This window comes from Mesoplodon bidens (assembly GCF_964165515.1).
Source record: "Mesoplodon bidens genome assembly, chromosome: 2".
NCBI lineage: Eukaryota > Metazoa > Chordata > Mammalia > Artiodactyla > Ziphiidae > Mesoplodon > Mesoplodon bidens.
This window is the reverse complement of record NC_138177.1, coordinates 53,552,676-53,578,524: the sequence shown is the minus strand read 5'-3', so window position 1 is coordinate 53,578,524 and position 25,849 is coordinate 53,552,676. Positions and strand designations below refer to the sequence as shown.

The window sequence follows — 25,849 nt, the reverse complement described above, 5'->3', positions numbered from 1 at the left end:
GAAATGAAAATAGTTAAGACTATGCCTTGGCCATATCTCATAGATTTTGTTCTTAATATTCTCATTAGCATTGTTTTCAAGTCATTCTTAGTTACAGATTTGGTTTCCTCTATATTTCAAGAGCAAACCAGGAGGATTTTTTTCCCCAAGACGTTGAAATATTTATTTCTTCCAACTTTTGCTGTTTCTTTTTTTTTTTTTGCAGTACGCGGGCCTCTCACTGTTGTGGCCTCTCCTGTTGCGGAGCACAGGCTCCGGACATGCAGGCTCAGCGGCCATGGCGCACGGGCCCAGCCACTCCGCGGCATGTGAGATCTTCCCAGACCGGGGCACGAACCCGTGTCCCCTGCATCGGCAGGTAGGCTCTCAACCACTGCGCCACCAGGGAAGCCCTGCTATTTATTTCTAATTTTACTGTACTATGGTTAGAAAATCCTGCTGTAAGAGATAAAGTTGTTTTAATGTTTGCTTTTTTCTATATTCTTTTGTATGCATGAAATATAATAATTTTTATTGTGGTAAAATATACGACATAAAGTTTAGAATTTTAACCATTTTTAACTGTACAGTTTAGTGGCACTACTTAAGTAATTCACATTGTTATGCAACCATCCACCATTATCCATTTCTGGAACTTTTTCATCATCCCAAACTGTGCTTTTGGTGTCACATTCAAGAAATCATTGCCAAATCCAATGTCCTGAAGATTTTGCCCTAAGTTTTCTTCTAAGAGTTTTATAGTTTTAGCTGTTACATTTAGGTCTTTGATCCATTTTGAGTTCATTTTTATTTATGTGATAAGGGTCCAACATCATTCTTTTGAGGGTAATACATTTTTAAACGGAAAGCAAAGGATCAGAAAATATCAGCTCCAGAAGGGGCCCTCCCCATTTACGAATGAAGAAATTGGGAGAGTAATAAAATAATAAGCCAAGCTCACACAACTGATTGAGGGCAGCAGCAGACTAAAAGTCAAATCCTGTGTATTTTCAATGCATTACACTAGACTAATGTTTGCTTTTTTTTAATGATGCTTGCTTTATGATCAATACGGTGAATTTTTTGACACTTCATGGGCATTTGAAAATAAGGTACATTCTCTGTATTCAGAGTTCTCTGTGTGTGTGTGTGTGTGTGTGTGTGTTTCTCTTTCTTTCTGTCCATATAGATAGATAGGTATGACAACCTTATTAATTGTATTATTCTCAGAACATAGTGTTAAGAGCTCAGGCTCTGATGCCAGGCAAACCTGTGTGACCTTGAACTCACACTTGTAACCTCTCCAAACCCCAGTTAAAGTAGAGGTGGTATCCCATTGAATGCATAGCCCTAAAAGGGATTTCAATCTTCATACACATTTCTTTCTGACTTTCAGTGGAACCCAAATAGTTGGCCCACAGGAACTCCTATTACCGTCACCTGTCCTCTCTTATGCTCTAGCGCCCTAAACTCCCAGAACCTTCTCATACTTCTGTGCCCATAACATTCTCTTACTCTGCCATCTTGGGCTCCCCAGCCCCTCTGTCCTCATCCCCATTTCCATGTGCCAAGCTTCAGGCGCAGGACCTTGGGCTATTGTCTCTCATCCTGAGGGAATGTCGTTTCCCTTCAGTCCCAGTGCTTGAGAATCCATCCTCTTCATGTTCCCCTGCCTCCTCCTGCTCTCTTCTCCTCAGAGAATGGAGGCAGTAGTAGGCACCCGAGAAGGTCGTGACATACTCCCAACCTCTTAATAATTGTTACCTTATCACAGCTATTGAAAAGTCTCATTACGTGCCTCACATGTGAAGTCTTAGACTTCATGGGAGCCACATAAATCATCCATTCAGACACTGAATGGACCATCCAGACAAGATGAATTGCACAAAGGTTACAAAGCTACTCAGTCAACTTGTCCCAATCCGGTTCCCTCTCCACCATCTTATACTGAACTTCTTGGAAATTTCCTGACTATCACATTTGTAATAGTTTCTTTTTAATGCACACAGATAAGTTCCTTTTAGTTTTTCCCCACATTTCCTAGTTCAGTGGACTAGGAAATATTTTCATAAGATTCTGCCTGCTATTGCTCCCTGATTTCCCAGCCACCCAACCACCATCTTTTCACCTTCCTCTACCCCCTGTCCCCCGTCCCATTGCTTCAGAAAGGGGGAAATTCAGAGCTGACCTCATTCCAGAATTCTGAAAAAAAGAAATACCAGTACTTTAGAAGAGCAAAAAGCCTTTACAACACCAGGATTGGGAAGAAGTAAAGTAAGAAAAGAGAAAATCCTTACACAGAGAACTACCTGATACACATGAAAACCTACACTGGAACCTCTCTTCTAGGTCAAAAAGGCCTTTTTTTCCCCTTCATAGAAACTGCAAGGTTTGACTCTGACCCAGAGACCCATCCTTGTCTAAGCTCGAAAGGGATTTTTGACTTGAAACTGCCCGAGAGCTCAGACCAATCGAAGAGCAAGAGAAAGGGTGGCTGGGATGCCCGCTGGTGGGAGGAGCTCCTGAGCCCAGCCCTGAAGGCCTCAAGGGTTCAGGCGCCCCTCAGGTCGCACCAGAGAGCAAGAGAGAGGAACTGGGGTGAGCAAGTATTGTGGTTTCCTGTTTCAGCAAGGCTGCTGTACAAAAAGAAAGACAGTACCAAGAAGGGAAATGCTAAGGGGGCCCAGAGCCATGGATTGAGAGCTTGCCCCATTAGAGACCAGAGCCGAGATCTGCCCAGGAGCGGGGATGCTTTCCTGAGCTGCTTGGGTTGGAGCCTGGGACCCAAGGTAACTGAGGAGGAGGCTTTTGTGTCCAGGTTAGGGACCTCCGATTCTGGGGTGGGGCAGAAGAGGCTCTGTCTGTCAGCTTCCCTGGTCTGAAGGGGGAGACACTGGAGTGGATGTTGTAGTTTAGAGTGTTGGGGGTTGGGTACACAGGAAAGTGTCCTGCGTTGGTCTCCAGAGGCACAGCTTCCATTACTCTCTGCTCCATCCATAAGATTAGATTAGCAGTGAGTCAGATGACTAAGGGTTCAGGCTCCCCAGTGATGGGGGGTACATTTTACAGCTCCCTTCACAGCAGGGACCCCATAGCACCAAGCTGCCTGCCCAGCAGCTTGGGTGCAGGCCCTTCTCTCCTAGCTCACTCTGAGAGCTCTCGGCTAGGAAGTCCAGACCGTTCATTCATGCAGGAGGCCATTTATCACACACACAGCAGGGAATTAGGAGCAAAGACCGGGAAAGTCAGCAACAAAGCACTGTCAGGTGAGGGCAGCACCCAGATCTCCCCCTGTGGCAGTGAGCACAGTCTCCCCCAGCCAATACCACCCTTTCCCAGAGCTCCAGCTGGGCCCTGTCATGCCACCAAGGGCTGCCTGGGCAGTGGCCCAGGGACCTTTCTTTGAAGCACATGGGGACCCCTTCCATTTTCTTCTAGATCCCATCTCTGTCAGTCAGCCGTCCACATGGCTTCTTGTGTTTAAGCAAATCAGAATAACCAAGCCCTCCCGGAAAGTTGGGTATGATTCTACCCAGGTGTGCCACACCAAATCCTACCCAGTTTGAGAGTCTGGGGGCCTTAGAACACTCACATCTCTGAGGAGACTTTCCCACTGCAACTCCGAGCTTGGGTAGCAAGGGCTAACGTCTGCCCCCCCAGAAAACAGAGCAGGGCAGCCATGTGTTTCAGTGAACTAGCTAGACACAGCCCACACACTTATCTCTCCCTAACAGCCCTTTCTTCTTCACAGCAGGAGGCAGGAGGCTTCTCCACAATCAAGGGATCTGCCTAGTCTACTAAGCCTGAGGGATTACCTGGAACCAAACAGGGAGGGGACCTAGCGCCCCACATTTTAAAGGTGAGAAGCAGGCAGTCCTCTCTTCTTTGCCTTTCTGCCAGGCCTAACTGAGATGGCAGTTGTATCCAGACCACAGAGAAGTCCTTTCTCCCTGTAGCCTACACCCAGAAGTCAGATGAACAGAGCAACAGTAAATATGATTTCAACCAGGGACCAGCATCGCCTCCGTGGGGTAGACAGTGCCCCTTCAAAGAGAAAGGGGGCGGGGGAATTGGAGGATGAGGCATTCTCGGTCCTGGAGTGCTAGGTTAGCTCGGGACATTTGTCTTATAGCACTGAGTCTTCGATATCCAAGATCTGTAGGACAGGAGTGATAATAATCATATTATTCTAAAAAGCTAACATTTCTTGTGTGCTATGTCCCAGATGCTTGACATGCATTTTCTCTTTAATCCTCATAACCTTAGGAGGTAGGTTCCCACTTTATAAATGAGGAGACAGAGACATAGAGACAGTTAATAGCTTGCTCAAAAGCACATGGGAAGTAGATGACAGGGCCAGGACAGGAGTCCACACAGTCTGAGTCCAGGGTCGGGGCACCTCGCCTCCCCCATTTATGGCAGAATAACTAGGGCCTATGGCTTAGGACACCACAAGTATAGATTCTGAAAGTGGAGTTTACCTGCACACCCAGTCCTTCATAATTGAATATGAATCGACCTCTCAGATCCTTTCCTAAGTTTTTAAACGAAGAAAGTGGCAGGTGAGAAGTGAGGGGACCCTACAGAGTAGGAGTGAGGAGAAAAGCCTAAAGAGAGGGGAGAAGCACCCAGGGATGAGATGAGCGGACAAGCATTGACAACTTAACAGTTCTGCTTGGGGTCAGCACTGCCCAAGACCAGAAGATGCCCCTCCAAGCCTGGAGAGTCAGGCATTGGAGAGCGAACAGGGTCTGACTGTGTAAGAGTCCCTCTCAGGGTGTGATACGGCCGCACCCATGACCCCCCGCCCTGTAAGGAGTCGTATGAGCAGAGAGAGAGAAAGAGAGCAAGAATCCTGCAGAGAATTCCAGACTGATCCAGGAGGAGCAGGGAACTCCAATGAAAGGGCGGAGAGGCTGCTACCTGTTGAGTCTGTTTGACTATAAATAAACCCGAGGGGCCAGAGCCAGCAAATGCCTCCTGGTTGGTGAAGCTGAGAAATCCCTCCACTGACCTCCCCGGGAGCTAGATTCCCAGGGCGGTGGGTAGTGAGGCTGTGGGACAGAGAGAGGCGGCAGCTGTAAGGGGAAGTCCCCCTCCCTTCATCAGTCTCTGGGCTGACCCCAGGGACCAGAATTTCCAGTGCTCAGAATCCAGCTTAGCCATGTCCAGCCCCAACTCAGCCAAGCTACCAGAGGGTTCTAGGAGAATGAATAAATTTGCAGAAGGTAGGTGAGGGAGAGTAGGAAAGAGAGAGAAGGGCACAGAGGAGGCAGAAGGGGTGAGGGTGGGCTTATGTGAGTAGCAGGTAAGGCCACGGAGAGGGGCAGCAAGTGTGGCCTCTACTCCAAGCCTGGTTCCCTGGGGACCTTTGGTTACTGTTTTTGTTTGTTTGCTTTGGTTTCCTTTTTCTTGGCAATAGCCTTATTTAGGTATAATCCACATCGTTGGTGGTTTCGATGGCACGATCTGTGTCTGGGCTAAGGAAAGCAGACTTGGCACCATACTGAGCCCTAACAGGGAGGTGATTCTAAAAAAATGGAACCTGCCACTTGAAGAGATTATGAGCTGAACGCTCTGAAATGAGTTTTGGTCAGTGATGGGCAAGTGGCAAGTACTCAGCCAGTATGGATCTGGGTGGTCCTGTACCTCAGAGTCAGAGCCCAGTCCTGGGCCAGGAGTGGAGTGCCAAGGGACCAAGGTCAGGACTCCATGACTGTAGGCAATAGCGTGGGGTGTCCCTCCCGAACCATGCCCCGGACCAGGCTGGCAAGATACCTGCTAAAGGCTAAGCAGAGGACAGTGAGTGCTGGCCATAGGACTGGTAGCACCTCGAGGGGTTTGGCTATCCCTCCAGGCCTTGAGAAAAGTTACTCACCTATGTTAGTAACAACTGGGCCAAGAGAGCAGTAAAGATTCTGGCTTTCCTTTTAGATTGGGGATCAGGGAGCCAGTTTAACTGGTTCTTTAGAAGTCCCTGGAAAAGAAACACAGCCCCATCTGCCCTCCAGAAGGCTAGAAGCTTTTAGTAGTTTTTATCAATTATTTCTCACGTTCCCCTAACTTAGAGGCAGGGTGAGACGTTTGGTCAAGGAAGAAGTGGCAGCCAGAGGAATCTCGCCACTTTGCAGAAGGGGAGATGCAGGCCAGAGAAGAGCAGAAATTAGTCTAGAGGCTGAATCCAGAAGTCCTGAGTTCCCACATGACATCATCCCCTCTTCAGTTGTCAACCCACACATATGGGACGCTGTGATATTTCTGCCCCCTCGTCCAGGGAGATGGCCATTTTTCGGCCCATCTCCTGACCCCTCCTCTTCGCCTCCCTCTTGGCACTTGGCAGATCCGGGCAGCTATTCCAGGAACTGGAAGCCAAGCACAACAGATGCTCACGAGGTCATCATGATCAACCCAGACCCTAGGCCTGCCTCTGGCTTGGCCTGGTGGGCTGAGAGCTACGAGGCCAAGTGCGAGCGCTGGCAGGAGACCCGTGAGAGCCGCCGCTGCCGCCCCAATGTGACCACTTGCCGCCAGGTGGGGAAGGCGCTGAGAACCCAGCAGAGGGAACAGTTCCAGAGGGCACGACAACAGCAGTTTTTCAGGCAGAGGAACCTGAAGGTGGAAGAGAAAGGCAAGGCACAGAGCCCACAGGCCAGGGAGCCAGGCCAGACGACTGACCTCAAAGAGCCCTTGTCTTGGGCCAACAGGATTTCTTCCCCCAGACAGCAGGTGGGCCATGTCGAGGGACACACTTCTCTGGAGGGGATGGGGTGCAGCACTAAGGCAGGTGGGTGGGCTCAAGGTCACTAAGAAGTGATTTAAATTAGGTCCCTCCTTCCTCAGTCATCATAAAGTCTCCCTTAGCCACTTACTCAACAGATATTTTTGTTGTTGTGTTTTTGGGGGTTTTTTTGTTTAGCTATTTTTTTGTTTTGCACTTGCCTTTTAGGAGAAAAAAGAATCATTTAAAAACAATTCCATAGCGAATTCCTAGTATTAGTTCAAATTCAGTCTATCTAGACGTATCTTCTACAGCATTCATTCATCCGTCATTCAACAAACATTCAATGAATGCTTACTGTAGGCCAGGGACACAGACCAGTCTTCTTAACGTCTCCCTCAAATCTCACACACACACACACTCACACACACACACACACATTTCTCATCTCTATTCTTCTGTAAGGCTGCTGCATCATCCACCTTCTCTCTTTCTCTTGGGCCATCCCAATTCCAATATCGTTCACCTAAGGCCACATCTGGCCCAGGAGGCACTAGCTTCCCTAGCTTCTTCAGGCCACCTCTGCTCTCTGTGGTTTTTATGAGGTTATAAATCCTCTAAGATTGTGTAACTTTTAGAAGGCCCATTAGTCTGCCCTGGGAAGGAGCAGTGCTGGCAAAACCCAGGGTATGTTGAAATGAGCTCAGCCGGCAAACTATCTGTGTCTTCCTATCCACGTTGTGAGCATGTGGACAGCAGGGATGGGTCCTCCGGATTCCCTGGGAGTAACTGGTATTGTACTGTCCCCAGAATAGGTGCTCTGTTGGGCCTTCTTAACCAGTGCATATATTATCCACAACAGGAGGTGCTGTTCAGAAAAATGATCCTTGAGCCCAGCTGTAAAATAAAACCAACTGTGTACTTTCTAAGGCAAGAAGGTTTCTATGTGCTTTCGTTGAAAAAATAATTTTAAGGAGAAAAAGAACAGAAAACACAGTTACCTAAAGAACTCTTCCTGAGCCTATCAGTTATTTCAGGTTTCTTGAGATTGAGTTAGTCTGCATGATTAGCTGCCACAGGCATTTCCTAGCCTTTTAGTGTTATGTTACAAGCATAAAATTTTTTAGTTTGTGAGAAGAAAATAAAAAAATATCAGGCAAAATTGTGACAACTACTGCTACATTCCTCCCTACAGCTGCCTAATTTACCTTCTCTTCACACAAAACCTCAACAATAGTCCAGCTGTTAATAAGAGGAAGGAAACCACCTCTAGAATAGGACGGCACCTTGGACACCATCTACTCCAAGCTCCTCATTATACAACCAGGAGACTGAGACCAAGAAAAGGCAGGACCTGATCCCAGATCCCCTCACTCCCACCTCAGACCGGTTCTCTTTCCGGGATCAGGGACTCTAGAGAGAGTAATTGGAGACAAGCCCAGCTCCCCATTTGCCTGAAGTGAGGAGGACCGATCCCACCAGCCAGGACAAGAAAGGGCAGGATCAGGGATAACCTTGTAGCTTTGAAGGCTTGGATGGGTTCCTTTGGTTTTCTGGACCCGAAACAATCACTGGCTCATCTTTCTGCAGTCAGCTGGAGAATCCTGTTCTAAGAGGCTCTCAGCATCCCCCACTTGCTTTCCAGGTGTCAGGGACCAGCTCCGAGGTCTTTGCAACCCAACACCATCCTCCCTCAGGCGCCTCGAGGGATCCGGCTGACCACCTCCCCTCCCAGGCTGGGGGCCTTCCACCACAGGACTCTCTCATCAAGAAGCCACCCAAACACCACCGTGGTAAGAGCAGGGCCTTCCTCACTCACTGGGCCGAGGCATTTCCACTCGCTGGCGGTGGAGAGTCCCTATCCCTCCCCACTTCCCTCACTGCCTCTCCCATGGGCTCTGAATCACCCTATCCCTATCCCTCAGGCACTCAGACAAAGGCAGAAGAAACACAGCCAACAATTAAGAATGACGCCAGTCAGCAAACCAAGTGAGTACCTTTCATGTTCCTGACCTCAACTCCTTCACAGCCCATGCATTCCTCTCTTCTAAGCTTTTACCTGAACCCTCCCCCAGAATGTGGAGAGGAGCACAAGGAACTTCCACGTCCACCTTAATTAAGAAAAAGGAAGGCCTTCCCCCCGCTTCCCCATTGGTTCTTCAGAAGAGATCAGAGAAGGAATCAATACTCTGCATCCTGACACTCTTATTTCTTTGATCCATTGTCATTTTTGTTTTTTGTTTTTTTCTTCTCTTCCAGTTATGGAGCTGCAGTTCTAGACACGGTAAGAAAATCCCCATGGTGAAGGTGTTGAGTCAGGTGGCATCTAAGCTCCTCCAAGGTCTGACATTCTGGAATTCCACGGTAAACTCAGCTGGGATGGAGGGGTACCCTCTTCCTGGATGAGCATAGACCTGGGGGCCTGGAAGGACCCTGAGCCAAGGAAGAAAGTTGACTCAGCACAAGCCAATCCTGGCTCGGGTTCCATGTTCTAGGATTTCAGGGAACCTACAATCTTCTTAAATACCCTTTTTCTTTCTCTCTAGAAAATCATCCAGCTTTCTGAGTACCTCAAAGTAAGTAACATGTGAATTCTCCCCTCAGCTCCTCCATCCATCTGCTCCCTTCTCCGCCAACTTAATCTTACCCTCCTGCATTTTGCCCCCCAGGAGGCCCTACAGAGTGAGCTGGTTCTAAAACAGAAAATGATGATTCTCCAAGACCTACTGTGTGCCCTGATTCAGGCCTCTGACAGCTCTTGGAAGGTAAGGGAAATCTTTGCTTGAACAAAGTCATGGACTTCTATGTGTGCCTATCTCATTCTTCTTTCCATACCATCCCAGCAAGAGAAGGGGCTTTTTCACTCCTGAAGAGGCCGAAGGTGGGGGATGGTGCTAAGACCTAGAGGTCAAACATGTCACAGTAAATATATGGGAAAGCTTGGCTCAATCCAGGGTGCTCAGCTGAGGACACACCCATGGAAGACCCAGAACCAAAAGAGGCAAGAGTTTCCATTCTTTAATTTGTTGGAAGAAAGAAAGGACGGTCCCAATTCAGTTAATATTACTGACTGTGATAAATGCAACTATTTTCATATGGGATTCACACCAATATTTATTCCAAGTCATCCTACACCTACTAGTCAGCCCAGGCGTGAATGTCAAAGCGGGAAGGGACCTTGGAGATTAGCTAATTTTCTCATTTTGCCAATGAGGAAACTGAGTGTCAGGGAGGTCAGGTGACTAGTCCACAGTCACACTGCTAGTCAGAGGCAGAACTGGAACTAAAATTCAGACCTCCTGATTTTAGTCCATTCATTCAACAAATATTCATAAGTCATGGTCTCTACACTGAGCACTGGAAATGAGGTTAATTAGACAGGGTTCCTGATGCTAGAGAGCTTGCGGTTTTGTCAGGGAGACAGATGCCTAAACAACGCAGAGATGTCAGAAATAAATGTTTTCAGGATATGGTAGAATACAAGGAGGAATGAATGACTCCACAGAAGGGGAGAACCAGGGAAATATTTATAGTTATATTAGTATTTTCCAGGCAAATGTGGAAACAGGAACTATATTCTGGGCAGGGGATACAGCATAGGCAAAGAACCAGAGGCATGATATAGGCTAATGCAGTGGGTCTCCAGCTTTTTAATCTCAGGACCCCTTTATACTCTTTAAAAAAAATTATTAAAATCCAAAGAACTTTTTATACTTACCACTTTGAAATGAAAACAGGAATCTTAAAATATGTATTAATTTTAAAATAACAATAGTAAATAGATTACATGTGAACCTAAATTATATATTTTTGTGAAAAATAAGTATTTTTCTAAAACTAGTGCGAGGAGTGGCGTTGTTTTATGCGTTTTCAAATTTTTGTTTGGTTTTGTTTTTTGAGTTTTTTTAACATCTTTATTGGAGTATGATTACAGTGTTGTATTATTTTCTGCTGTATAACAAAGTGAATCAGCTATATGCATACATATATCCCCATATCCCCTCCCTCTTGCGCTTTCCTCCCTCCCTCCTTATCCCACTCCTCTAGGTGGTCGCAAAGCACCAAGCTGGCAAATCTTTTTAATGTCTGAACGGAAGACAGCTAGATTCTCATATTTGCGTCTGCATTCAGTCTGTTGTTAATACATTGTTTTGGTTGAAGCATATGAGGAAAATCCAGCCTCACACAGAAATGTAGTTGGAAAAGGGAAGACCTTGCAGATCCTGGATTCCCAGGGGTCCTTGGACCCCACATCGAAACCCCTAGACTTTAATGTTCAGGGAGCATAAGCAGTTTGATGCCACTGGAGCAGAAAGCCCCGGGTGCACAGAGAGAACACCCAACCTCCCAGCCTCCGTGAACATCTGACCTTACCATGTAGATGGCTGTGCTTAGACAGAGAGATGGGATGGGAGGACGTGGGACAAAACTAAGAAGTTTGCAGTGATGTCAAAGAGACTCCTAGGCTCAGCCCTCCCTCTTCATGTCGGTCACTGTATCCGGATTTAGGTGTTTATGTTCAGGGCTCCTGCTGGTTAAGGAAGTTGTTTTCATAGCTGAGTAGGAGCCTGAGACACACAGCTGTGCATGCCAGGTGGTTTCCGGTGCTGAACTAAACTGAGTTGTCTCACTCGTTCATTCAACAGACATCTGATAAGTTCCAACTATGTGCTGGCTTGGGTGCTCCAGGGACAGAGGTAGGGTTCTTTGTCGTTAGGAGTTCCAATAGCAGCCAGGAAGAGAGAGACAGGTCATAAATAACTCTACTGCAGTGTGCTAAAGCTGTAACAGCACTTTCTACAAAGTGACACAGAGAAAAGAGAAGGGAGCAATTCTTCTGCCTGAGGTGGTATAGGGTAGACTCCAAAGGAAAGGGACCACTTTAGCGGGGTCTGGAAGGATTGAATAGGAGTTTACCAGAAGTAGGAATGATGAAGGGAAAGAAGAAGGAAAAAGGAAAAGGGTGCTTACAGTAAAGGAATCAGAATGATTACAGGCCTAGGTGTAACAAAGCATAGGGTACAGCAGAGTGTGATGGAAATGAAGGGACTGTGTCAGAGTAGCTCCAAAGATAAGACCAAAAGGGCCTCAGATAGGTCTCTAGAATTACGGTGCTTAAACATTTTCTGTTGAATAGAGTATCTGAAACTTAAATAGTTATAGATTCCCTCTTAAAGGAAAAGTATATATATACACATACATATATATATATACATACATATATATATATATATATATATACATACATGTATATATATATATACATACATATGTGTGTGTATATATATATATATATGTATATATATATATATAAAATGAGAATCCCTGACACCCCAGTTTAAGAAACACTGCCGCAGGCAATAATCAGGGGAGCAGTGGGACCACGTTTTCCTCAGGTTTAAAGCCCTACACTTAGCAGTGTCCGGCCCATCCTGAGAAGGAACTTGTCCAGTAGCCGTGGACTTGCACTCGCTTGGCAGCACATGTACTAAGATAGCTGTGGTGGGACTTCCTTGGTGGTCCAGTGGTTAAGACTCCACGCTTTCAATGCTAGGGGTGCGGGTTCGATCCCTAGTCAGGGAAGTAAGATCCCACGTGCCGTGTGGCGTGGCCAAGAAATAAATAAATAAGTGAAATGAAACGAAAAAGATAGCTGTAGAACTGAGTTGAAAGCGATTGATCAGATCTGTGTTTTATAAACCTTATAAAAGGTTCTCTGACAACAGTGAGGACCCTGGCTCCGAGTGGGTGTAGGGGTGGTGAAAGCTCTTGCAATACCGCAGGTAAGACACAATCAGAACTTGAATTACAGCCAGCGTGGTGGGAATGGGAAGGATTTATTAAGAGACATTTCCAAGGTAGACTCTGAGGGCAGTTTCGCTCCATGCTCCTGCGGGGGGCAGGAGTTCCTCCAGCTGTGGTTTTCTCCCTCCCTTCTCCCCCCGCCCCCGCTTCCGCTAATATGCGCCCTTTTTGTCTTCTTCCTCCCCACCAACCCCTCAGCTTCCTGTTTTTAAGAAAAATAGTCTCAGATTTTTCAGTTAACATCTCTTGCTTCCCCCAAAGCAAGACAATTCAACCCCCTACCCCTCCCTTGGAAAGCTCAACTTCAATGAAAGGACAGTCCCTGACTGCAGTACTTGGGGAAAGTAAGTGGAAGAACGTGGCCAGAACAGGGACTCCAATATTCAGCCAAGTTCAGGCCTTTATTTTTTTTCCATTTGGCCTCCCTAATTTGAATCTCCAACTTCACATGCAGAGAAGCTCACGACAAACTCTATCAGAACACCAGAGATCAGCTCCCTCTGTTGCCTCCACCTTCAAGCTGACTTTGGGCCTTTTGGATGTGACAGGCCCTGGGGCACAGCAGAGACTCCTGAGCTGGGTCCAAGCTTCAGAGCAGAAACAATTCTGGCAGTAGAGAAAGTGAGCCCTCAGTATGGGGCAATACAAACCCAGAGCAGGGCACACGTGGGTTTTAAGTTCTGCAAAGTGGAAATGAGATCTTAAGATGACAGCGCAGTGGGGGATTGGCTGCAGGCCCTAAGCAACCTCTAGTAGAGCAGAGAGATCAGAAGTGGGCTGGTGCTTCTGCGGTGAGGCGGTGGTGTTTCTGGAGAGCAGATCAGAGGAAAGCCAAGCAGAAGCAGGAGCTGAAGCCCTCAGACCGGCACCGGGTGTGTATGGCCTCCACCTTGCTCCCTTTTACAAGCGGGGGTACTATGCTCTCTGAACCCTGGGTTCCTGGGATGCAACTGCGAAAAAAGGTCCACAATGGCCTGTAAAAGGTGCTTCTTTCCCCATACTGTACCACTGGGCTTCATGTAGGGAGAGCTGGGGCTCAGACCAGGAAACCACATGCCCCATTTGCAACAACTTGGCTGCAACTTTCCTGCCTGCCTTGGGGAGTCTAGGCAGGCAGAGCTGTGGATCACAGATGTTTTCAAGCCCCAGACTTGGGTGGCCCTTCGTCTCCACTGAAGGGGCTAGCCTGAATTGTCTTCTATTATAATGTGAATGGAAAAGTAATCTGGGGTGTGGCTAAAGCACAAAAACAGTTGGAAGAGGCAAAGACACTGGATAAAAACCATACTAAGGAAGGAGAAGGGAGCTACCCAGAAAGGGTAGGAGACTGGGGGAATTGTAAGAATATTGCCTTGGGCTTGTCTGTTTTCTTCTGAAACTACGGCAAGATAAACTGTCAAACTTAGTGGGTTTGATTGCATCCTGCAAATTAAGAGTTTAGGCAAAGGAAAATACACAGAGTCAGACTCTCTGAACCTGGAGCTATGGTACAGGTGGAGGGAGCTGATTTCAGGACTTGTGGATTAATGATGAACAGGCCATGCAGGGGAGTAACTTTTCCCAGTTACTCCGGAGCCCAGAACAGTGGAAGTCTTTGTCCATCTGTTCTATCTGTCCCAAAGCCCTGTGGTTATTGCAGATGCCAAATCCTGACTCTCGGCTCTCGCACCAGACATTATGAAAAACATTAATAGCAGGAGGCACTTTGAAAAATTATTTTTGGCAAAGGCTTTTGCTTTCGCAAGGCCCCGCTGAGGAATACTGGAAGGGAAAAGGGTGGAGGCGCCTCCTGGCTCCCAGGGTTAGAAGAATTAGCCAAACAAGGTCAAAACAGGAGCTGTGAGATACCACCTCCTGCCTCTCCCAGGTGCCCTGAAACTCAGTGAGGAGGACAGACCTCAAAACAGAGGCTCGGGCTTCCCTGGTGGCGCAGTGGTTGAGAGTCCACCTGCCGATGCAGGGGATGCGGGTTCGTGACCCGGTCCGGGAGGTTCCCACATTCCACGGAGCGGCTAGGCCCGTGAGCCGTGGCCGCTGAGCCTGTGCGTCCGGAGCCTGGGCTCCACAACGGGAGAGGCCACAACAGTGAGAGGCCTGCGTACCGCAAGAACAAAAAAAAAAAAAAGAAGAAGAAGAAGAAAAGGAGAGCTTAGAAGCTTTCCTTCAAATGGGCCCTTGCTGTGATACCCTGAGCCATTTGATACAAAACCCCAAGGTACACAGAAGACTTTGGGGGCCAGTCTGATTCTTCCTTCTCCTATTACAGAGAAAGAGGAAAACATCCTTTTCTTTCCAAACATCCATCGTCTCTCCCCCTCTCTACCTCCTGAAAGAGCTCAATTCCACATACACTGTTTATTCTAGGCAGTAGGCTGGGAATAGGGAACAAAATTCTTTGCATGCTATATTCTAGCCCAATCTGTATTCTGGCTAACTCATCCCATTTGCTCCAGGGCCAGCTTAATGAAGACAAATTGAAGGGCAAACTGAGATCTTTGGAAAACCAGCTGTACACCTGTACCCAGGTAAGCATTCTGGAGGACACTTGTAGCCCAGGAATCTAGAATTAAGGGAGAGAATGCTTGAACCTCAAGCTTACTCTCTAGAAACATCACCTGCTAGAGATTAATGCACCCACCCCTACTCACCCAGTTCTGGCCTTTACCATTTTCACTTTGGTCTCCAATTCACCAAAACACTATCTGCATCCCCCTCTCCCTTTCTCCTGGTGTCCTTCACTTTGCACCCTGGGAAAGGAAGCCCAGCACTAAGCACTTTGCCAGCTCCGGGGGAACCTTGAGAATACCTGGAAACGTAGGGAGAGGCCGTTGGTAAAGATTAAGCTCACCTGGATAGAACTTCACAGGCCCTAATATTTGAACAGATGAGTTGGATATTACAATGAAGTCTCGTGAAATGATTTTCATCCCATGGGCAACTTTTATCTAGCAGCAATCCCTGGGAGAAAGTAAAAGACTGTGACTCCTGGCTTTCTGTGGCATTGTTATCCAGCTCCAGTAATCTCTTGATTGGCCTCATCTTGGATTATATGAGATAGAAAAAAGTCAGTTTTCACACTCGAGAAGTGATAGATTTCTGACAGGCGGGGAGATAAGTCAAGAGAACGAGATGGACCGGCCAGACTGCTCCCACTTGATGGTAGGAAGATAAGGTGGCCATGTAGTTAGAATTCTGCAGGGGAGCATAGTCTATATAGTCTATGGGTTTGCGGATCCACAACTTTTATTTTTTCAGTAATGCCAACCAAGCTCATAAGAGACTGACATATAATCCAGAATGCCAGTCTACTCGTTTTCAATGGGGGATAAAGCTGGTCAGTGACCAGCATGGTTAAGTCCAATAACCTGGACATAACCATGTATGATCTCAACCAGTAACTCCTGTATCTGGTTTCTAATGACAATTCCAAAAATGTAAGACCCACTCAATATTTAAATTCAAATTTTCAGATGACTCCAAAGCTAAATGGAAAAGATTTGATATTGAACTCTAAATTTGCATTATCTAGACTATCTCTTACCCAGTTGCGTAACCCAGAATCGACAGTAAAAGGCTCCTGCTTTCCCCAAAATCACAGGGCGTAAAAATGAAAAGCACTGGAAAGGCAAGACCCCCAGTGAATTTGCAAAGCTGCTCTTGTGTCTTTTTCTTTTTGACCTTGAAGCCAGGAGAAATTCTAAAAATACAAATGTATTAATTTTTAAAACCTGAATTTACTGAATATTGTTCAGATCCCCAAGCCTACAAAAATAATTTAATTTTTTTTTAAATGCTCCCTGCCTCAAAGGAGTTTACAATCCCTTAAAGGAGACAGATGAGTCAATAGATTAGAAATATAGATACTATGTGAACACCAGTAAAACTGCCTAATCCATAAAGAGTCGGGGAGTAGGTATGGTTGGCCAAGTTTATCGGAATTTATGATTCTAGGGCTGAATCTTGAACATGGGTAGAAGTTAAGCAGGTGAAAAGCGTGGGTCACGATACTCTAAGCAGAAGAAGCTTTATGGGCAAAGGCAGAGGCTGAAAAGCACAGTGCTTAGGGGACCTACAAGCAGTTCAGCTTGCGTGGAGGCAGCATGAGATGAAAGTCTGGGCTTGTAAGTAGGAACCATGCCAAGGAGTTTGGACCTGATTCTTAGAACACTGAGAACCACTGAGAGATTTAAGCAGGTTGTGATGGGATCAGATTTAAGTTTTAGAAAGAACCCTCTAGCTGCAGGGTTTGAAGGGAGGCAAGGCATGAAGATAATACATAGTCTCTATATAATCCATGTAATAGTGTTACTAGGGTCTGAACTAAGGAGGAGGCAGTAGGGATAGAGGATACAGGTAATGAGCTGTTACAGACGTTGACTTGACAAAGCTTGATGACGAACTGATTCCTTGAAGAAGGTGAGAGAGAAATCAAGGATGATTCCCTGGTTTAGGGTTTGGGAGACTGGGTGGGTGGTGATGCTGGCCACTGAGATAGGAGGTTTAGAAAGATGATTTCCCTTTGGAAATGTCGGATTTCAAATGCCTGCGGAAGGCCTAGGGGAGAATGCCCGGCATGCCCAGGGCAGTTTTTTATCCCCCCTCACCTCTCACATCACCTGAGGGACTCTCCCTGCCGGCCTCCAGCCTGGAAGAAGGTCCACCAGATTACTGACATCTCTGCCCTGTGGGCAAGGACCAATTTCTTTTCATTTCTGTATCCCTGCTCAGGCTTTAGCACACAGTAGATCAATGTGTATTTGTTGAATTCCTCAAATTTACAGAAATACACTTCTTGGGGATTGAATAAGTTGCTATTAGAGATGGAAGACCAGAAAAACAGCTATGAGCAGAAGGCCAAGGAGACACTGCAGAAAGTGCTGGAGGAGAAAATGCGTGCAGAACAGCAACTGCAGAGCACACAGGTGTGGGGATGCTCCATAATCCTTGGGGCTGGGAACCCTGGGGCAGTCTGGGTGGCAAGGGAGCCAGCTGCACAACTCCCTGGAACCCCCAAGGCACCACCCTCTCCTCTGATCTCCCTCAGCGGTCCCTGGCTCTGGCCGAGCAGAAGCGTGAAGAGTGGAAGAGCCAGTACAAGGCTCTGAAGGAGGACTGCAGGACCCTGGGGACCCAGAACAGGGAGCTGGAGAGCCAGCTCCACGTGCTTCAGTCCAAACTGCAGGTACGAGGCCCTGGGGGTAGGGAGGTGGGGAGGGAAGGCAGCGTTTCGGGGAGGGAGGTGTTGACAGCCGTGATGAGAGAAGCTGCCGCTGGGCAGGGGGCCCCAAAGTTAATTTTGAGTTTAGCAAGGATATCTGCACTGCTCATGCAAATGACCTAAGTGTTCATTGAAATGACATCATCCAAATGCAAAGAGCTGGGCTGGAATAGTCATCAGCCTACTGTCATACCCCAACCCACTCTCTGCACCCCATCCCAGCAGGGCATCCAGTTCAGAAATGCCCACTACTGGGGCAGAATAAATGTCACCAGTTTACTTACAGTTTGAGTATCAACTAACACATCTTGCCAATGTGTTTTTTAAGCCATTACAGTAGACCCTTGGCATTCTCAAGGGTTCCATCATTTCCAATCCGTGTTTACCTTGGAGAAGTTCACTAACCTCCTAAGCCTCAGTTTCCACATCGGTAAAATGAGGATAATAATGGTACCTCTATCATAGGATTGTTGTGAGGATTAGGTGAGGAAATCCATGCAAAGCACTTAGCACAATGCCTCGCACATATAAGCTCTCAATAAATATTAGCTATTGTTTTTCCCAGATTTTACTTACTTGGTTTGGAATTTCGAGGACCCACCTCAAAAGTGTCTCTTTATACTTTTACTGAAGCTGGGATCTGAGAATCCTAGTGTGTGCCAGTTCTAGAAATAAGATCAATTAAGTGTGAAAGTTGTTTTTGTTTGCTTTGTTATGTTTTTTAACAACCTAAACCTTAATGTGTGGCTCTAAGGTGAGCAGGGAGAAAGGGGAACATTTTGAGTGATTGTAAAGAATTTGTTGGGGGGATGGTGGTCCAGATATCAATGTGTTTGAGTTTTATATACAATATCCTATTATTAGCAATGAAGAAGAGTGCAACTCTAGTTCAAAGTCATTAAAAAGACATTTGTAATTCCCTTATTACCTCGAGCACTTTGTACTCATTGACATCATATTTGTTTATGAAGAATTAATGTGCCAAATGTAGGAAAAGGAAGAACAGATCAGACAGAGGAATGGGGGTTAAAAACATTTAAGATTTATCTATAGATTTCCTTTCAAATCTATTAAAAAACAGAAACCTTAGAATTTATTTGCTTCTCGCTTTTTTTGCTTCTCACTTTTTATATTCTTATGTACAAGTTATTCTTAAATTGTTCTTTAATTTTTTATTTTAAAAGGCAAAGAATTTCTCAAAGGACGTTAAAATTCTTTTTTTCTTTTTTTTTTTTTTTAAAAAGCCCATTTGATAAGAAACAGCAAGTGAGTCGTCTTATCACAGGAGGGAACCTTGCTGGGCGCTGCACCGCAGCCACATCTCACCCACTGTTCTCTTCCTCGAATCACCTACAAGGCAACTCTCCTGAAGGCCCTTTTCTTTTTAACCTTAATTCGTTGTGAAAAATGATCCTACCCACCTCCCCCCACCCGCCGCCTCCCCCCGCCACCCCAGATAGCGTGAGAATGAGAAGTAAAGACAAAGTGAAGACATCTAGAAAAGTGATGATTCAGTGTTCCTTAATTTGGGCATTTGCCCAAATGTATCCCTTGTGAACATCAAAAATCTAATGCCAGGATAGAAAGCCCAGAGTTAAACGCACGGACATATGGTCACCTTATCTTTGATAAAGGAGGCAGGAATGTACAGTGGAGAAAGGACAGTCTCCTCAATATGTGGTGCTGGGAAAACTGGATAGGGACATGTAAAAGTATGACATTAGATCACTCCCTAACACCATACACAAAAATAAGCTCAAAATGGATTAAAGACCTAAATGTAAGGCCAGACACTATCAAACTCTTAGAGGAAAACATAGGCAGAACACTCTATGACATAAATCACAGCAAGATCCTTTTGGACCCACCTCCTAGAGAAATGGAAATAAAGACAAAAATAAACACATGGGACCTAATGAAACTTCAAAGCTTTTGCACAGCCAAGGAAACCATAAACAAGACCAAAAGACAACCCTCAGAATGGGAGAAAATATTTGCAAATGAAGCAACTGACAAAGGATTAATCTCCAAAATTTATAAGCAGCTCATGCAGCTCAATAACAAAAAAACAAACAACCCAATCTAAAAATGGGCAGAAGACCTAAATAGACATTTCTCCACAGAAGATATACAGACTGCCAACAAACACATGAAAGGATGCTCAACATCTTTACTCATTAGAGAAATGCAAATCAAAACTACAATGAGATATCATCTCACACCAGTCAGAATGGCCATCATCAAAAAATCTAGAAACAATAAATGCTGGAGAGGGTGTGGAAAAAAGGGAACACTCTTGCACTGCTGGTGGGAATGTGAATTGGTACAGCCGCTATGGAGAACGGTATGGAGGTTCCTTAAAAAACTACAAATAGAACTACCATATGACCCAGCAATCCCACTACTGGGCATATACCCTGAGAAAACCATAATTCAAAAAGAGACATGTACCAAAATGTTCATAGCAGCCCTATTTACAATAGCCCGGAGATGGAAGCAACCTAACTGTCCATCATCGGATGAATGGATAAAGAAGATGTGGCACATATATACAACGGAATATTACTCAGCCATAAAAAGAAATGAAATTGAGCTATTTGTAATGAGGTGGATAGACCTAGAGTCTGTCATACAGAGTGAAGTAAGTCAGAAAGAGAAAGACAAATACTGTATGCTAACACATATATATGGAATTTAAGAAAAAAAATGTCATGAAGAACATAGGGGTAAGACAGGAATAAAGACACAGACCTACTAGAGAATGGACTTGAGGATTTGGGGAGGGGGAAGGGTAAGCTGTGACAAAGTGAAAGAGCGGCATGGACATATATACACTACCAAACGTAAGGTAGATAGCTAGTGGGAAGCAGCTGCATAGCACAGGGAGATCAGCTCGGTGCTTTGTGACCGCCTGGAGGGGTGGGATAGGGAGGGTGGGAGGGAGACGCAAAAGGGAGGGGATATGGAAACATATGTATATGTATAACTGATTAAATTTGTTATAAAGCAAAAAATTGAAAAAAAATTGAAAAAAAAAAAAAAAAAGATTTACATTTACTGCCTCTACTTCCACTCCCATACTCGGTATAGTGGTTTTCTAGGCAGGTCTTTTAAAGATAAGAACTAGAATCATCCACTCCCACCCCAGCTGATGAGTTTTTATGTAATTGTGAGATGTACAATCTTATAATCATATTAATCACCTGGCTTTCGTTAAACAGTTCTGGGGACATTGCATGAATTAAATCTTAGTATAAATAATAAGGATTTGTTCAGAAATCTTTGGGGGGAAGGGGGGATCTCAAAAGACAAGTTCCTGTGAGAGCTACTAAATAGTTGCTGGTCAAAAGCCTTAGATCTTGTCAGTATGTGTGAATCTCGGACTGTGGATCAGCCAGCACTCAGCCCCGCAGGAAGCTTTGTACTTGAAATAATACAACATGGCGGGGTCCGCACTTGCACACTCTGTCCTCTGACCCCCTAAATGGCGAAGCTCTAATTGTAGCTCCTTTGCCTTTCCCACCATAAAAAAAAAAAAAAAAAAAAAAATCTAATGCACTGTTTGCTGTAAGCATGAGGAATAGAGCAAAGCGAAGAATTTAAAAACTCTTCCTATTTTTCCATTTCCCTAAGGCTCCTTCCAGCTCTAAAATTCCACAATTTTCTACAGTTTTCCTCTTCCTTGGCATCTGCCCCCCACCTTCACCCTAGCACTGACCTGCTTGTGTCCACCCCTCCTCCTCCTTCCAGGGAGCAGACAGTAGAGACTTACAGATGAACCAGGCCCTACGGCTTCTGGAGAATGAGTGCCAGGAGCTGCAGGCCAAGACTGAACACCTGCAGGGGGACAGAGACCTGTGCAGCTCGGATACCCAGCACCTACAAGGTACCCTTCTCCTTGGAGGCCTCTGGCTGAAGGAGCCCAGAGAAAGGAAGCTGGGTGCAAATGCTTCAGTCTTTCACTTGTTCCTTTGGTTGACTTGGCGATTTCATTTGACTTTGAGAAAAAGTCCAGGCTGTTTTAATCATCCAAGACAAAGGATCCAGCCCATCCCTCTAAGCCAGAACACAGCAGTCACGTGTCAAGGCCGCATTCCTAATTTAAAGGGAAAGGTCAGTTGAAACACAAGGCATAGTGAAGGTTTCCCAGTCACAGCCTCTGTCAGCTGAGAGAGAACCAAATTATGTGCACATATAACCCTTAATTCAGCCCACTGTTGATGCAGATGAAATCCCAGGTAGTCGGGTTCTGGTTCACCTCTTCCAAACTGGGACAAGCAGAAGAAAGAGCAACTTCCACTTGACACTGGTCAGAGGCCATGGGCAAGACAGCATCTGTTACTAATTTCCAGCCTCAGGGGTGAGCTCATTAAGTCTTAGGTTCTTCTGTTTTGGTTTGCATTATTTCATTTTCAGATCAACTAAAGAGGTCAGAGGAGGAGAAACTTGCCCTGGGGACCAAAGTACAGCAGTTGCAGAGTAAGTCCCTTTTCCAGATTCTGAAAGTAGCACAGGTGGCTTTTTGGTGTCCTTGGGGCTCCTGCCCCACGAAAGGCACCCAAAGAAGGGATGGGGAGCCCGGTCCTTGGCATATCCTCTACCTCTGCATTTTCAGACTCTCTTCTTGTGCAGTGAGGTGATTTACAGCTCTTCACAAGTTCCACATTAGCCTCTGGGTTTTCTTATTTCTACTTTTCTCCACCATGTTCTCTGACAACCACCTGCATTTCCCCCAGAACTGCAGATTTCAAAACGTGTCGAGTTTTATAAGGTAGTTCTTATTTTATATATTCTAATTTATTATGTACATATGTCACATAGACCTCTGTCACTAGGAATGGTTCAGAAAATAAGCTCACACTACCTATGCCTCAGTCCACTTCAAAATTACATGTTGAGGCCAAAGAAGAAAAGGGACGTCTCAGAAGAAAAGCAGGCAATTTCTGAAAAGCCGGAGAACCTGATTCAATTAATAGCTCTGCTGGTTGCCCAACACCTTAACCTCTGACACCCTGACAGGGAAGTTTCACGCAAACAGTAATGAATATGAAAACAGCAAGACAGCCACAGGGGTAAGGGAAAAAGAACACCAGCAGAAGCCGGGCTCCTACACAGTGGGAGCTGAATGGGCAAGTCACTTCCAAATCATGCCTTTATTTCTTCAATACATATTTATTGAGCCCCTACCAAGTGCCAGGCACCCTAGACACACACTGGGGATACAGTAATGAACAGAGCTGGCATGGTTTCTTCCCTAACAAAGCTTACATTCTAAGGAAACACTGCAGTGGACTACGGAGTTTCTAGGAACAAATATGTGTCAGGTATTAACAACGGCTACAGAGAAAAAAATAAAGCAGGTTAAAGAGAAAATAGTTGCTATTTTACACAGGGTCATCTGGGGAAGTCTTTCTTCTAGGGTACCATTTAAGCAGAGACTTAAATGTACATTGTAGGAAAAGACATAAGGATGGTGTGTTCATAACACAGCACCACAAACTGGGTGACTTAAAGAACAGACATTTACATTCTCATAGTGCTAGAGGCTGGAAGTCCAAAATCAAGGCGTCAGGCAGGGTTGGTTCCTTCTGAGGGCTCTGGGGGAAGGATCTGTTCTAGACCGCTTTCCTTGTTTTGGAGATGGCTGTCTTGTCCATCTCTTCACACGTCTTCCATCCATCCACATCTGTGTCCAAATTTCCCCTTCTTATAAGGACGTCAGTCGTATTAGGTTAGGGCCCATTCTAATGTCCTATTTTAACTTGATTACCTCTGCAAAGAACCTATCTCCAAATAGGGTCACATTCTGAAGTACTGGGAGTTAGGGCTTTGACATATGAATTTGTGGGGGGCAGCGGGGGGAGACACAATTCAACCAACTACAGATGGGAACACAATCATTAAGGTTCTAAGCAAAGTTCTGAAAGGATACTCTTCGCAGAAAATATGCTATAGCACAGAAAAGTTCCTTGTGTTTTCCAACAGGTCTACTTCAGAATCAATCCTTACAGCTTCAAGAACAGGAGAAACTCTTAACAAAGAAAGGTCAGCAGATTTATTTCCACAAATTCTAAGATATTGCCCTTTCCTTGTCCGCCTAGAGACAGAGGGATGTACTACATGACCTCTTGGAGTCCCACCCAGTTCTGGAAGTCTGTTAGGTCAGGGAGCTAGAGGACCATTTTAAGGACTCGTCACTGGCTCTGAGAATACTTTAGTTAGCCTCCTCTCCTGAGAGGTATATAAACTGTGAAAAGGATTTCTACTCCCTCTGAAAACATATGTCTGTATTGAATATTTCAATAAATTGATTTTGAACTCAGGGTTTTATGTTAATTTTTACCCTTAACTTTCCAAACCACATCCAGCTCCCCAAGTAGAAACCACGTCACATGCAACTGTCAACCTCACTCTCAGCCCCCAAGTCTGCTGCCCTAGCTTCCCGAGAATTCATCATACATCTGGAGGGGCAAAAGCTCCTCATTTATCCACGGCACACGGCCCTCTGTTTTGTCATCACAATCACTGGGTAAAATATAAAGAAAGAATTATTATGCCCACATAGGATGGATAAGAAAATGAAGGTAATTGAAGGTCTGTGGTCACACCAACTAAGGACACAGCTATGACAACAATCCAGAATTTCTGACTCCCAGTCCAGGGCTCTCTTCACCAAGATGTAGACTGTCAGGTGGCATTCTCATCTCACCATTTTGAACAAGGACAGAAGGAAAATGGAGTTATACTGAAGCATCCAGCAAACCTCCCAGCCTAAAAGATGTAACATGCAACCAAAGAAACTAAATTAATAGGTATTTTCTAAAAGAATCTGGCTTTAGACAGGACTAGAGATACAGAGAAAAGTAAAATGCCAACCTTGCCCTCAAGGGGCTCAAATTCCCGCTCTCTGTCCAGTCTGGGCAGGGTCCCAGTGGATGTTCTTTAAAGGTCAGAGAATTGCAATCCACACAGTCTGGCCAGGGACAGGCCCTTCCTTATTCCCTCCCGCCTAGGGGTTCTCTCAGTGTGTAGGGGCCATTCCTCAGAGGTATGGGCCTCACTATCACTGTGAATCTGGCTGATTTTTCAGATCAAGCTTTGCCTGGGTGGAGTCCAAAGCCCTCCCATAACGAAGTGGAGCCTGAGGGTCCAGGGAAGAAGGACTGGAATTTCAGAGACCAGCTCCAAAAGAAAACTTTGCAGCCCCTGGCCAAGGAAAAGGAGGTGAGATGGTGACCTCAGATAGTAAGGGGCTCATCCTACGGTGATAGGGAAACTGCTGGGAGGCAGCCAGACAACAGGCATTTCAGAGCTTAAGTTGTGATTGGATGCCTGCAGGTATTCATTTAGGCCTGAATAAAACATCTTTGCTTTCGGGTTAACTTGTCAATCTTTTCTCGTATTTATACCAACCCTTATTCAAGGTTTTACTAAAGACTTACTTTTCAGAAAGTCAACCTAAACTCAAACACATTTAACAAACACATTAACTCCTCAAACTTTGTCCTACATTGAGTATCTTAAAACTTTATACAGTGTCTTTTAAATAACAAAGCTCTTCCTATCTGTATACTCACAGAAATACGTAGCTCCAGAAGTGTTCACATGCAACTAGTCCCCAGCAAAGAGACTTGCACTAAGATCACTTCCAGGTTGTGTGTGCTATAGGAACTTCATTTTTGTGTGTCTCCATTTACAAAGCACTGGCACATACAACTGTCACACATGTATAATATATAATAATATGCATTATGATCAATCACTTAAATGAACACATTACAAACTAGGTGAGACAGTCAGAAGGCAAACTGAAAGCTCTGAGAAAAGCTGGGGAGGATGGAGGTTAAAATTCCAAATGAATGACAGGGTCACTTACACAGGGCCCTCTCCCCTACCTGGGCTCTGTCCCTGACGGAACTGTCTTGATGACCTTGGTGGTGTTCTCCCACCACCCCCCCGCTCCCCCCCCAGCACAGTGCAGAGAACTGCATTCAGAATTAGACAACCTCAGTGATGAGTATCTCTCCTGCCTGCGTAAGCTGCAGCATTGTCGAGAAGAGCTGAACCAGAGCCAGCAGCTGCCTTCCAGAGTTAGAGGGTCTATCCTCCCAGACAGCCCTAGGTGATCG

General features: G+C 45.6%; 1 protein-coding gene across 2 annotated transcripts; it reads left to right on the top strand.

Moving 5' to 3' along the window:
- Positions 1-246: 246 nt before the first annotated feature.
- On the top strand, positions 247-25,849 carry LOC308608645 (TRAF3-interacting JNK-activating modulator-like). Of its 2 annotated transcripts, XM_081221924.1 has the most exons (16): positions 1,122-2,768; positions 3,731-3,838; positions 6,320-6,705; positions 8,343-8,490; positions 8,623-8,686; positions 8,957-8,981; positions 9,244-9,273; positions 9,367-9,462; positions 14,956-15,027; positions 17,284-17,424; positions 17,547-17,684; positions 21,471-21,606; positions 22,137-22,199; positions 23,706-23,765; positions 24,811-24,944; positions 25,697-25,849. In XM_081221924.1, the coding sequence occupies exons 3-16, from the start codon at positions 6,379-6,381 to the stop codon at positions 25,844-25,846; spliced, it is 1,584 nt and encodes a 527-aa protein (XP_081078050.1). In that variant the 5' UTR covers positions 1,122-2,768; positions 3,731-3,838; positions 6,320-6,378; the 3' UTR covers positions 25,847-25,849. The 2 variants fall into 2 exon arrangements, with proteins under 2 accessions (XP_081078049.1, XP_081078050.1); XM_081221923.1 differs by lacking the exons at positions 1,122-2,768; positions 25,697-25,849 and adding an exon at positions 247-358 and having other exon boundaries at positions 23,706-24,938.

Coding starts and splice junctions, on each gene's coding strand:
- LOC308608645 (XM_081221924.1), top strand. CDS start 6,379: ATGATCAACCCAGACCCTAGGCCTGCCTCTGGCTTGGCCTGGTGGGCT. Junction 8,687..8,956: donor GACGCCAGTCAGCAAACCAA/GTGAGTACCTTT, acceptor CTTCTCTTCCAG/TTATGGAGCTGCAGTTCTAG. Junction 9,274..9,366: donor AGCTTTCTGAGTACCTCAAA/GTAAGTAACATG, acceptor TTTGCCCCCCAG/GAGGCCCTACAGAGTGAGCT.